The 13,607-nt window shown below is 37.4% G+C and overlaps 1 protein-coding gene across 1 annotated transcript; it reads right to left on the bottom strand.

Annotated features, from left to right (window-relative positions):
• Positions 1–4,785: 4,785 nt before the first annotated feature.
• Positions 4,786–13,116, bottom strand: LOC131770294 (E3 ubiquitin-protein ligase MARCHF5-like). Its single transcript, XM_059086012.2, has 3 exons — positions 12,658–13,116; positions 9,332–10,022; positions 4,786–6,057 (listed from the first exon to the last, which is right to left on the bottom strand). Exons 1-3 carry the CDS (start codon positions 12,690–12,692, stop codon positions 5,950–5,952), a joined length of 834 nt encoding a protein of 277 aa, XP_058941995.1. The 5' UTR covers positions 12,693–13,116; the 3' UTR covers positions 4,786–5,949.
• Positions 13,117–13,607: the final 491 nt, after the last annotated feature.

Below are 13,607 nucleotides of genomic sequence, written 5' to 3'. Positions count from 1 at the left end.
AATATAATCGGGGGAGTTAAAACAGACCATTTTGCAATCACAACTGAAATTCAAACTTTCAGAAAATTAAGTCAAGGGCTCAGGTGTTTGGAAGCTGAATGTTTTGTTGTTACTGAACAAGGATTATATTGAAGTAATGAAGCGAAATATTCTAATATGGTCTAGCGAGCCTAAATCTAATTCTGATAATTCACAAATGCCATGGGATTAGCTAAATTATAAAATAAGCGAGTTTTCTGTAAGCTTTGCTGAAAAAGGTACAAAAGAAAAGAGCGGAAGAGAAACCAAATTTGAAGCAGGAATTGGAAAAGTTTAAACCGCTTCATGAGATTCATCCGACTACGGAGACTTTAAATCTGATACAAAAAGTTCGAGCAAACCCAGAGTCTTACAAAGAAAAAAGAATTGATGGAATAATTGTTAGGACTAGCATGGAGGAAATTTAGAAAATACGAAAATTAAATCAGAGTGGAACTATCACAAAGGATCCCTATAAAATATTAGAAGGTCAAATAAATTTTTACAAAGAATTATACTGTTCAACAACAAAAGACCTTTACGGCCCCGAAAGTAGTTTTTTTTTTGACAACCCAAATATTCCGAAACTTACAGATGATTTGAAGAACTTATGGAGGGTGAGGTGACAATTAATCCTTTAACTCATGAGAGTGGCTAGCATCTAATTTCTCCTCACCAATGAATCACACATTAATGTCATGAGAATAAAGGAAATGATCACCAACTAAGGAAACTCTTGATTTTTAGGCAAATTCTCCTTGTCAGCACATTGGTAAATGTACGGAAAACAGAATGAAGACCATGAATACTGACATTAGGCCAAGGAAGTTTCAAGGACTTTTAGAGATAATGAAGGCCCTGGTAATAATGGTGTACTATTTAAGTTCTACAAAAAATTTTGGTCTACTGTCTGAGTTCTACAAAAAATTTTGGCATCTCTGCGAAAGTTTGATAAACTTTTCATGCTGCTTTCGAATCAGAATTTTGTCCATCTCGCAGAGGCAGGCAGTCATTACATTAATCGATAAGAGAGATAAAGATCGTTCTTATTTGAATAATTGAATAAATTCTACCCCTTATGGCATTCATAGTCATGAAAGTGGTTATGTGGAAGGAAAGTATGTTGACGAAACAAATGGAATGTTGCATGACTGAGTCATGCAAGGTGAGGCAAGTCATCAACCCAAGCAAGTCATCGACTTGCCTGGGTGTGAAGCTTGATTGTAGACTTTCATGGTTTGAAACGTTTCTCAAGTCAGAAAATCTGTTTAAAGGCAAAAGGTTAAAGCAATGAAACGAATAAAGTATCTACCTCTAAAGACTTCTTTCAAGACAATAATTCCGAGTCTAACTTCTGTATTTTAATTTGGGAAACTGCTCTACAGCCCCTTTTTTCTTCTCTGGAATTGACACATTCGAGAGCAGCGAAAGTTATTTTCGACCTCGATTCGTTTATTTCTGATGCTGATTGTCTTTTGAATTCTCACTGGCCCTCTGTTTCTTGTTTTTACGAAACGTCTGTCCTTGTATTCATGCACAAGGTTTATTTTGATTCCCTGTCTTTTTGGCCCGATGAACTGTTTTCGAAGAAAGTCACTGGTAAATCTCTACGAGCTATATAGATGTTTACACCCAAACCTAAGCCTGAGGTCGGAAGAGATTCCTTAAGGTACAGAAAACCCCTCATATGGATCTATATGAACAAAATGATTGACGTTTCGAGTAGTTTAAATAGCTTCAAAGCTTTTATAAGAAAATTAAAAGCTGACCTGGAGGCTTTCTCTTTCAACAAAGAAGTTGCCACTGTTACGGTGAAATCCAAGGACTTTAATTACTTTTAACATTGTTTTGAGCTTACCTTACAAATGAATGAACTGCGAACTTTTTATTTGCATCTGTAAATAGTTTTACTTCTTATAATGTTCTTAATCATATGTATGTAGGTCCACATCAGCCTTTGGCTGCCCTGTTCTAACCTACTCAAATAAAGTATGTTAAGTATGTAATTAAATTTGCAAAGACTAAGGATAGAAGTGGTATTCTGGCATTTCTTGACTTTGAGAAAGTGTTTGACAGTATTGAATGGAACTGTATATTCAGACGTTTTGAAGATTTTGGTCTTGGCCTTGTTTTTAGGAGATGGGTCTTATTTCTATACTCTAATGTATCGAGCTGTATTTAGTAAAAACGGTTTGTATTTAGATTATTTTATATAAATAGAGAGAGGAGTCTGACAAGGGAACCCTTTCCGCCTTATATATTTTTATTGCGGTGGTAGAATTATTGCAATTAGCAGTTAGGGCTAATGATAAATTTCGTGGAATTAGTATTGAGGACAGTGTAATAAAGCTACTACAATACGCAGACAATACAACTGGGGTTTTAAGAGACGAAGTCTCGCTGAAGATGTTATTGGAGATACTAAAATCCTTTGAAAAAATTTCAGGCTTAGATCAACCTCTAAATCTGAATATATGGGTTTAGGAGGAGATCGCGGTCAGAAGGGTGATCTCTTTGGTCCCAATTGGCCTATTCGGCCTACACGTCCAGGGGTTTATTTAACTTATGATTATGATGATTTATTACGATGAACAACGTATCAAGTAAATTAGAAAACACAGCAAATTGGTGGAAACGAGAAGAGGTTAAACTCTATATGGTAGGGCTCAGGTAATTAACTCTCTTCTTTAGCCCAAGCTAATCTACGTAGCAAGTATGTTTGTTTTTCGGAAGAAATTATCAAATAAATTAATAGAATTGTTTCTAACTTTCTATGGACAAGTCAGGATAGGATTGTGAGAACATTGTGAGATTGTGAGATTGAGAGTCTTAGATTTTGATCTCATTGCTTGTAAGATCTCTTCTCTTATCACGGATAAAAAGGTTGTACAATGGTTAGAATGCTGGCTGGAAGTGTTACCTCAATAATTTGCTACAACTTGTGGAGGATCTTTTCTCTTCTATTGTGATTACGACCCAGAATACTTCAATATTTCAAATGTTATTTTAAGCAGAACTGATTCAGTTCGGGGCAGATTTCAAATGAAACAGTAGTAAAAATATCATGATAGATGGGAAACCGGTATTTCACTACACTTTTTTGATAAAAACAGAAAAATATCATTTCAGTCGGTCAATTAGGTTTCTCAAAGAGTAATTTAGCCTCTGGATACTATTAGAAATGAAAAGAATATAAAATGCAATCTCCTACAAGGGGTTGTGAGCAGCTATCCTAAGTATCTTAAGGCATGAGGAAGATGATGTCATAAAGGGTGAAAAACTGGGTTTTTATTTTAATGATACTCTTTTTGATACAGGGGTGACCAAATGCAAGCGTCACTCTAGCATGCTTAAAGAGTTAAAAACTACCCTACCCTACCCTTCCCTACCTTACCCTATCCTACCCTCCCTACCCTACCCTACCCTACCCTACCCTTGCCAAAACCTCAGGATGTCACACAACTGTTCAGGAGGGTCAACAAGAAGTGCCTCCGTCTAAAAGCACTTATGTCAATGACAAGGATGTATGGGTCTGCTCTACCACAGTGGGACAAAGGGTTTGTGGCACAATCACTGAGCGAACGAGTCCATTTCTTTACAAGGTAAATAACCAGACCTGGAGGCGCCTTGTGAAGAAACTGCAGGATAGCTACCTTGCCCCACCTAGAAAGGAAACAAATGATTGTTTTGTTCCTGAGATAGGGAAACACGTGATGCCTGTAGTTCCAGAGACCGAGCAGAAGGAAGCGCCAACTCAGTCCTTAAAAGCCAACCTAAACCGAGCCCTGAACCAAAGTTGATTACCACCCACCCACCACCCACAAGTTTTAATGCTACCTGCCAGATTGCAGGACTTTACTTGCGATTTAGGAGGACTTTATTTGTGAGATTGCTGGACTTTGTTCGCAAACCAGAGAACTTTATCTTATTTCACTTTCATCTTGTTTTATGTGTGTTTTGTAAGTTCACATTTTGAAATCTAAAAGGGAAGAAAATTGTTAGATCTTTCCGTTTGGGTTTTCTCATACCCCATATAACGTTTTGCATATTTGGGCTGTCCACGAGGTTGAAGTTGAAGAACTATAGAAAGCCCCATCAACACACCGCTCTATACCGATTTATACTCTCTTTAATACATCTTTTACTCCACTTGTTTTCACCACTTCGCTAGGCAAGTCCTGTGTCTCATCGCCTCGCTTCAATAAACTTTGTTTACGTCTTTATTGTGGTGGACATAATAATTGTGACTACCCTTTCCAACAGCGCGACAAAGAATTTTCGGTTTTAACGTGGGATTAAGCAATCGTCCTGCAAGTAATGTTCCGCGCTCACACATCGACTGATTGACTGTTATAAGAAAATTGCTGGCTGCAAGGATCCATTTGGAATATTTGGGAGAACAGTGTGTATCCTACAATTTATGTCAACGCTTCCTCAAAGGAGGCTCTTTAACCTTTTGACCCCTAAGAGTAAGAAGTATCTAATTTGGCCTTACAATATCTTCCCAAAATCGCAGGTTAAGGTCGTGAGAATAAAGGAAATGATCACCAACTAGAGGAGCTCTTGAACGTGAAACAAATTCTCTTTTTCAGTGCATTAGGAAATATATAGAGGATAGTAAGGGGAATATACATACTGATATTAGGGTGTAAAGGGTTAAAGAATGCTTTGATCTTTTATAGCATTGTTCAGAAAAGTTATCCACTTAAACTTGTCTTCCCTTAAGTGCTGCGATGTTACTCCTATGTCAACTCACCGATAAAACGCTTGACAATTCAATAGCTTTAATTCTTTTTCCTTTCCATACACAAGCAATAAAATAGCAATGAGTTTTACCAATCTTGACTTAACTGAGACACTTAATTCTGAAACTCACCGAGTTTTGATTGGTCATACTTGCAAATTAAAAAAAAAGTTGCTTTGCCTTCTTCACACATGTTTGTATATGCAAACGCTTAGGTAATGGAACATATAGTAAGCAAAAGTGGAAACGCTTAAATATGATTTAAACCAAGTTTAAGTAACACGTCTAAATGTGATTCAATTAAAGTTGAAGTAAGACAAAAATCATTCGATGATATGGAGCTTTTATCCACTATAACGTGGATCAGTACAATTGAGGTGCAAGATCATTTCACGGTTCAGGAACGCATACATGCTACATTCTGATTTTGCTTGACTGAAACAGATGACGTTTTCCTAATGTTAACAGTCATTGTTTTCAGTGCCACGTTTACACCCCTTGGAGACCACGATAAAAACATGTCCTCAGCCCTGGCCTGTTGATCTTTAAATGAATTCAGATTGATGCCTTTACTTTTTGCCAATGAGCGCACTTTAAACGTCGCCTTGGGGAAGGGAATGATAATGAGTGCAGCGTAAGATTAGCCCCAAGTTTGCCATTAACGAAAACTAAGAGCATGACGTTCATGAGATGTTTCTTTAGAACACCCAATTTAACGTTTCAAGTAAAAATTCTTAACCTCCCTATTGAAAAAAAAATTCAAATATCCAAGTATTTACTCCAGCGTGAGTTGTACTAAAATTGCACTAACCAACTGACTTGCTTAGGATAGTTTATTAACGTTCAGCCGTCTTTCTCTACGACCGATTTAAATCAGTTCCAACACTTTACTGCAAAAATTCATTGACGACAAGAGCGCGAACACGTCAATTTCACTTTTTGGCGGATTTTTAAAGAATAGAAATTCACCAAAAAGTTCTATAAAAATTTTCAAAAAAAGAGCTTGCTTAATTCTCCTTGCTACACATATTTCATCTTTTAGTCTTGGTGACGGATTCTTGATATCTACAGTCACCTCTTCTTAAGGCCATAAATCTCTAACTAGACAGCTGAACATCTATCAAATGCTTGTGGCTGTGTACTTTATCACCATTGAAAGAGACTCAAAGGCACCAAATGTTGAAGAATTATTCCTCACCATAGTTTTTAACAATTCTCTGAGCTTGCCTTACATACTGCTGCTGTCTATAGTAGATCCTGACAACTCCTTTCACTGCCACAAAGCTTATGCCTCCCTGAAATAACAGCATAACAATTACTAAAGTTGTGTATGGATAAAATAAGAAAAGTGCTTTTTCCCACTTTTTAAAGTGCAGGTGATACTTTCCCATTCGTTTTCTGTATTCATAAAGATTCTCTTTCTTTTTCTTTTTTTTTTTTTTTTGAAGCTTTTCAGCAAGAATTTTAGACACGTTGAATTGTATTTTCAGCCATCAAAAGGATAAAAAGAATTCTTGCCGCACCCAAAATACCTACCCGCCCCCTCCACTTCAAATGGCCCAAACTCTATCAATTTTCGCCAGAAATTCCCTGAATCTAACAAACCCAGAGGTTTGGTTCACCATGCAACTGACAACTGATGAAATGAAAGTTCAATCATAATACACATGAAAAGGAATAAAATCAATTGAAGAGTGAAGCTATCAATCCCAGAAAGCGACATTTCCACTGCGGCGTCTTCGCCACTTTATGAGGCTGAATGGGTACGCGTCCCTGTTTTAAAGAACACGATAGTTAGTTGCCCTACATGTACGTGAGGTTTGGCACACTTTCATTTGTGATATTGTTCCCTTGCAGATCCGCTTTAAAACTGGTCAGCTTTTGCCCTAGTTGATTGAAGGCGTCCATACTTGCGTAATTTCTTCTCCATATATGGGTGGGTGACTTGTTTAACCCCATTAGTTTATGAGTTTGGGTCACAAACAGTTCGTGTCCTGTTATGTTCACGTGTTCTGCTAAGTTGTGAGTTTTTTGTTGTGATGTCCTTTCATTGTTTCGCACATTGCTCTCCTCGTTTCCCCAATATACCCTTTGACGCATTCAATCAAAATGTTTTGGAGGACACCGTCCCGTTTGCATGGTCAAAGTGAGTCTTACGGCCGCTCTCAGTGTGACCCGATCGTCTTGTCCGATTTGGAAATGGTGCACACGTCTCGTTGTTGTGGGCAGCGAGGAAGATGTCCTGATATATCTTTAATATGAAGTAGTAACGCAGAAGATCTGAAATCCTACCTAGGTTCTCCTCTGGCTGTTTATATTTTGTTCCTTACTATTGTAATAGTAAGAAGACTCTTAATATCCAGAAGATAACTATAACTAACAACAACGATATTTTAAAAGAAGGTCTGTGAACAGACTTCTTACTGTTTCCATTTACAGTATATTTCATTTTACACCTTTTGCTGTTCATTAGCTGAAAAAAATAACTATGTTTATTAATGTGAATAGGTAAACCACCAATGTCAAATTATTCTCACGGGTCATCTTGGGTGTGGCAATACACTTTACGATCTTTATTCAGGGATTATTGATCCTTTTATTTTCAATCATAAATATAAGTTGACTTTTCTTCTTGGTAAAGGGCTATAGTGTTTATATGATAAACAAAATAATGCATGGTTGCTTGTGAATATAAAATTTCTCTTCTCATATTCAACTTGACATCTTACTCCTTTGCTGCGCTCACTTGTGAGCTATTAAGTTTAACACCTGAAGAGAAATTCCATATCCATGTGCACCCATGTATTATTCGCTATTTCTCATTGGGTCCCTTGCTGTAAAGGATTCCTTTACGACACCTAAAAATTTCTTTCCCACATCAGTAGCGATGTTCGTGCTGAGGGGTGGGTATCTTTCTGCCCTAGTTCTCTCCTCACTATGAATCTGGTTGTAACACTTGCTAATACAGAGATGCCACTTCATCGAGGGATTATTTGCTTGATGAGATTTAGCGAAGCCTTTAGTTGATAATCAGGGGAACGTTCTTGATGATGGAGTGTGAGTGATTACATTCACAGCACACATACAGCATGATGTTGTTGGGTTTGCATATGGAGCGTAAGTTCCTTTGATTAGGTTCAGTGTAAACCTTGCTTGCTTCAATTGTTATTTTCATGCCATTGTTGGTGAACACTTTGCAAATATCTTTCTCAATTCTTTTGATCTCTTTTGCTTTTGTTGAAATGCACCACGGCCGCCATAGTAGTTGAACAACTATGATCCCACTAGTTTTCAGGTTTCTGCACCATCAAAGGAGACCATTGTTACATCAAATGAGGCTGGTGAATACCTCTTGTTCCATGGGATGTCATCGTTGAACAATAGCAATTGCTTAGTGTGGAAAATAATTCTTCCAATTTAAACAGAGATGCTGGTATAAGAAGCCGCAAAAGTTCGGGCATCCTTGAGGGGCTTGTATGAAATGGATGGGTAGAAATTAACAATATTGAAGGCAATGAAATGGTGATCTTTGTATGTATATATATATATATATATATATATATATATATATATATATATATATATATATATCAGGGGATGTTATTGATTTTTTAATTAGTGTAGGGATGAAAGTATAGTCTCTCTGTATTTTTCCCTATTGCAACATATATATACATACATACATATATCTTATTGACTAAGCATAATGTCAAGATGGACAGATATTGCACGAGTTCCCTTTCCTTGGGTTTTTATGGACTACGATGAAGTCAAGGTCCATAAACACACAAAAAAAGAATGAGAAAGATTTTGCTTTGTAAGAGTCAAGAATGATTTGTTTATTTCAAGAGCAAGGAAAAAAATGCCAATTGCACAATAAAACCATGAAATCAGTGTTTTTCCAGCTTTGATTGTCATCTGCTGCTTCTTGCAACTCCATGAGAAATTTTGCGACTCTATGAAAGTCCACTCCATGTAATATTTTTTTTGAAAAGGATCAAAATTCTTGCTTGCCTGGGTAGCCAATGAGATAATAGGACTTGCTTCATATTGCCCACAGGTGCTGCCAGTGATATAATAGGTGATCTTCACACACCATTTTTTCAGATGCAATAACATTATATTACATCAACAGATGACCATGCATTTTTTGCTATATGCAAACAAATCTTTATGCATTCATTCCATGAAATATAGGAGAATGAAAGCCATAGCTTTTAAGTGGTGAAATGGCCATGGTGACAGTAATGTTTCCCCACTTGTTCTCCACAAGCGGCTTGTACATGAATGTTCATTCTCTCCTTTTCTTGCTTGTAATGCCATGGTTAAATCAATAATGTATCTGTTTTTGCTTAGATTTACGCATTTTAATGAAATTAAAAATAATTTGTCTAATTAGCCTACCTATTCACACAACTGAAAGTATCTTCTATGCGCATGAACAGAAAAGGTGTAGGTATAACCATTTAAATTAAAGTCTTTGGTCCTACAGTGTGCACTGTATACACAAAGTTGAGGGGAAAATTTTCAGAACAATTTAAATTTCATACACAGTAATTTAACACTTACCAGTAAGGCTCGATGCAGACTTGAAGGGACAAACCCATAACACACTTTGCCGATAAGTGTGGAGATTGTTGGCAGAATCAAAGCACCACAAAGGAGCCTGGTGAGAGACACTGGGTCAGATAATGGTGTGGGCTCTGCTGGAGTGCGTGATGCATAATCACACGCAGCTAAACTGGGCAGAATATGGCCAAGAAAGGACATCTTACTGAAATGGCGTCTCCACAACCTTAACACGTGATCCTCCCAGCGAACCATTTTCCCAAGTATAAGTGCCAAAGGGATAGTTGGAAGTCCAACAAATAAGAACAAAGGATCAGCTTTTTCCATAACCTCAAGTCCTTCTTTATGACCCAAAACCTGCATAACGGTAACTGCTCCATAAGTGACAGCAGACCAATATAATGACCCAACAATGACTCCTGCCGCAGCTATGGGGCAGAACTTATGGATAAGTTTATCTAAGAACTCCACAGATTGAAGCAGAGGTCCTAAAGGTGGAAATACAATGACATATTCTGCATTGCACTGTGGGCAAGACACTTTTGTTGTTGAACTGCCTGCTTGCTTTTCATCAATCCAGCGTTGAAGGCAAATCTGGTGGACCCATTTTGTTGTCCCACGGCAACGACAGGGCCGAACCCACTGTGACAAGGGTTCATCTTCTTCTGTAGCAAAACATACCCAACAACGTCTATAAGATAAAAATTATAAAGGTTATTAAATAAGAAATTTTAATCTTTTGAATTTAAACATTCACACAAAAAGTTCTTCATGTATTCCTCAAAATTTGAAGGCTCCATGGTTACTGAATTGGGTTGAAAAACGTTTTTAAAGGTAAGAAGGTAATCAGGGGAATACCTAATCACAGTCTAACAAAAATAGAAAGAAACACTTGAAATTTAAAACTACATGTATGTTTATTTCACTCAGAGAATCTTTTCTAAAAACCACAATAATTATATTTAATGCTCAGGCTACTAGAAAATGTGGAAAGTTTCAGTGTCAAAAATGACATGGTCAACCTGTCCATCAGATTCATTCCACAGAAATATCAACCACATTGGTTGAAGTGTACAACCATTCAGCCACTGTAACATCCACTCGTGGTCAACACAAATGAAAATGAATATGCCCTCAAACACAGAGGAGTGAAGTTACTCAAGTTTATCAAACTTATCCTCCATTTTTGACAATGGAAGGAGAAAATCAATGTTTGGTAATTAAAATTTCTTCACAAACAAGCGCTTAAGCCTAAATTTCTTCTATAACAGAAATAAAAGATTCACCAAGTGCATCTTTAAATTATAAAAGCACTTGGGATATTTCAAGAACACTCAAAAAGTATCCTCTGTTCTCTAAAAAATGTTCAATTGCAAAAGAACTGCCCAATGCTGTGATTCAAGCCAAGTTAACTAAATACCACATGTCAAGTAAACACCCCCCCCTCCATGTAGCATGAACATCTAAGTAACTGCATGGACACCAAATGTGTTGGTCCAAAAAATTATTCATTGCTCTGGTTTGATTTGACTTTAATCACTGATGAGGACTTAAATTCCCATAAAAATGGACTTGACAATTGTTCCACAAGAGTGTCTAGGATACGAGATAGTGAATAGCCACTGAAACAAGTAGCATTAAGTCTTAAATTCAATTACCCTGAACAGAATGACTGTCTAACACATTCTATAAGTTTTGATATTGCTGTAAAAACTTGCAAAATTAATTTTCAAACTGAAAAAAGGTCTGCTTAAACCACTGAGCAAACAACCAACTTTGGCCCCAAAAGTGGCAAAATGATCACCAGACAAGTGCATTGCTTCACAATTAAAGCTGGAAGAAACAATTAACATTCTATTTGTGCCCATCGGATACAAAATTTGTTATGGCTACCTATGGAACGTGCCCCATTGGCTACTTAGCATCTCATATTCAATGTCCACTCTAAGGATAATTGCAAAAGATACAGCAATATCACTATCAAAAAACATTTAAGGGTGCCAGGAATATTGTTTATCTGATTCCTTCATCCATACTTGAGTTCCAGCTTAACAACATATACAAAAGTTGTGCACAGTTTGTGTGAAACCAAGTGATGGACGCAATCAAGGATGGCTGAACTTAATTTGTGGCTGAGAGAGAACCTTACTGAGACCAGTGTTCAGCTTAAGTGTAAACAAGGTTAAGAGCAACATGTGGCACTGACAATGTGAATGTTTTTACAGGTTTGTTTTTAAGCTTGAGTTCTCTAAGGGTTGTACCACATGACATTTTTTTAGTGCTTTCATTTGCAGCCTCTCATGATTGTTTTGATTGGTTGTGGGTTGTATGCAAACCTGTATTTGCATCCTCAACAAGCCCTTTTTGTACATATAGATAAAGTCTCATGAATGGATTGGATAGTAGGTTCAATATTTGCTCATCCTTTTCAATTTCTTTTCTACTTTCCATTCTCCAAAAACTATGAGCACTGAAGGCTGCAAACTGATGTGATTTAGGTAGTTCAAGCAGCTCAGTATTCTTCCAAAATAAAGTCAAAAGACATTTTGTATCTAATATTCTCTTTGTGGAGTCGAAAGCTCATTTTAGTCACTAGCATAATTTAGATTCCCCTTTTGTTAGGGTTTCAATTATTCTACAGCAAATTTTAGTTCCAAATTGAGAAAGAAATACAAGAAGCATAACTATCTGTTCTGCTTGTTTACCTATATCAAAACCAAATTTCTAAGCTTAAGGGTTACTATATTATCTGAGTTATGGGGGTCACGACAACCGAACCGTTCAACTGATTCGAGCGGCAGTCTATGGTCCTATTTCAGCGCCAGTCAATGGTCGAACTAAAATCCTTCAAGTTCGTCCAAAGCAATACTTAAGAAATGCGTACGTTTACTAACCTGAGGCCTGAGGACGACAAATACCAAGGCAGTTCACAATAAACTTGGCGATCATCACGCACACAGCAACTTCAGCTGTAATTTTACCATTAACCGCATAAAAAATTCCCTGTTCTGACATTTTAAGTTAATTACTTGACGAAAAATCAACCGACCGAGTGCCGATCGCTTCCTTGTTTGAACGCGTGTTGTTTAAAGTTCTCTAGAGTTAGTGCTTAGTGCAGCAGATCGGAGGATCCAAAGATGTAGCACTTGGGGATACTGACCTTATACTTTCGCCAGCACTGGTGCTACTGACAACAGATGGACCTCCGCAACTATGTGTATAAGATAACCTTCCTTCGCTCTCTAGCCGCTCTAATAAGCTGGCAACTTAGATTAGGGATCGAAGGCAAAGGCCTGTTGGAGGAGTTTTATGGCTTATTAACCTACCTTATATCCCAATCATCAACCAAAGCAGAAGCCATCAAGATGCAGTCCAGAATTATTCCACTGATTTCACAAAAATTATAGCAAATTGTTGACAAAGTAAGCGAGTGGTAAGGCTTTGCAAACGTTCAAGATGGCGTCGAGTGACCCTGTTGGGTTATGGGCAAAAGTAAGTCGAAGAAACTTCCGGTTTTCAATCACTTCCGACCTCACCTACGCACGAAAACATATCGAGAGGCAAAAAAGAATTTTGTCTATATCGCTAAGATATCAATTAAAGTAAACTTCTGTGATGCGGATATGCAGCCGTGTCGCTTTTATATCAGAGCACAAGATGGATAGGGTGCGAAAGTCTAGAAGCATGATTTACTAAACCTAACATTGACGGCGTCAGAGTGTGCATTTCAACTGGAGATTTCCTAGACACAGTAGTGGGAGAAATGCACATAGAAATGGCTTCAACTTCACACATGTTTTACCTAGCGAGAGCAAAATTTCTTTCAACTGAAAATCTGTTTACACGACAATAGCACGGCAGTAGCAGCTGGAAGTTTTGATAGACAATAGGACAAGACGCCCTCTACCAATCAGATCAAAGATTAAATCTTTTCTTAGAAATCGTCTGCCAATCAGAATAAACTCTTTTCTATATTATCTATGCAATGAAAGGAGGCCTACTAACTAGGAAAATTCCCTTTTGTGTTGAAAGGTTTTTGTCAGGAAATCAATAGGTTGAGCTGACTTAAGTTCAGCCATTATGAATTGTTCGTAAACTTTAAATTGTGATTTTTTAAAAGGGTAGAGCCCGGCAACCACAACTTTGACAACCCCATGAACAATACCCTTCTATACCTGCCTTGTACAAACATATAGGGGCACGAGTCGTATCTTTTGTGATAATTATTACTATTTAAAAAGGCGTCCATAGCCATCTTGACCACGTGCAAAACTCC

The sequence above is a fragment of the Pocillopora verrucosa genome, chromosome 1, assembly GCF_036669915.1.
Source record: "Pocillopora verrucosa isolate sample1 chromosome 1, ASM3666991v2, whole genome shotgun sequence".
Taxonomy (NCBI): Eukaryota; Metazoa; Cnidaria; class Anthozoa; order Scleractinia; family Pocilloporidae; genus Pocillopora; species Pocillopora verrucosa.
The sequence above is the reverse complement of the archived record's forward strand: the minus strand, read 5'-3'. Positions and strand labels throughout refer to the sequence as shown.

Bases quoted from the DNA above. Each gene is read 5' to 3' on its own strand.
- LOC131770294 (XM_059086012.2), bottom strand. From the start codon at position 12,692: ATGGCTTCTGCTTTGGTTGATGATTGGGATATAAG. The intron at 10,023-12,657 runs GTAGGTTAATAA...TTTATCTTATAG, and splicing joins GTTGATGATTGGGATATAAG to ACGTTGTTGGGTATGTTTTG. The intron at 6,058-9,331 runs GTAAGTGTTAAA...CTGTTATTTCAG, and splicing joins GTCTGCATCGAGCCTTACTG to GGAGGCATAAGCTTTGTGGC.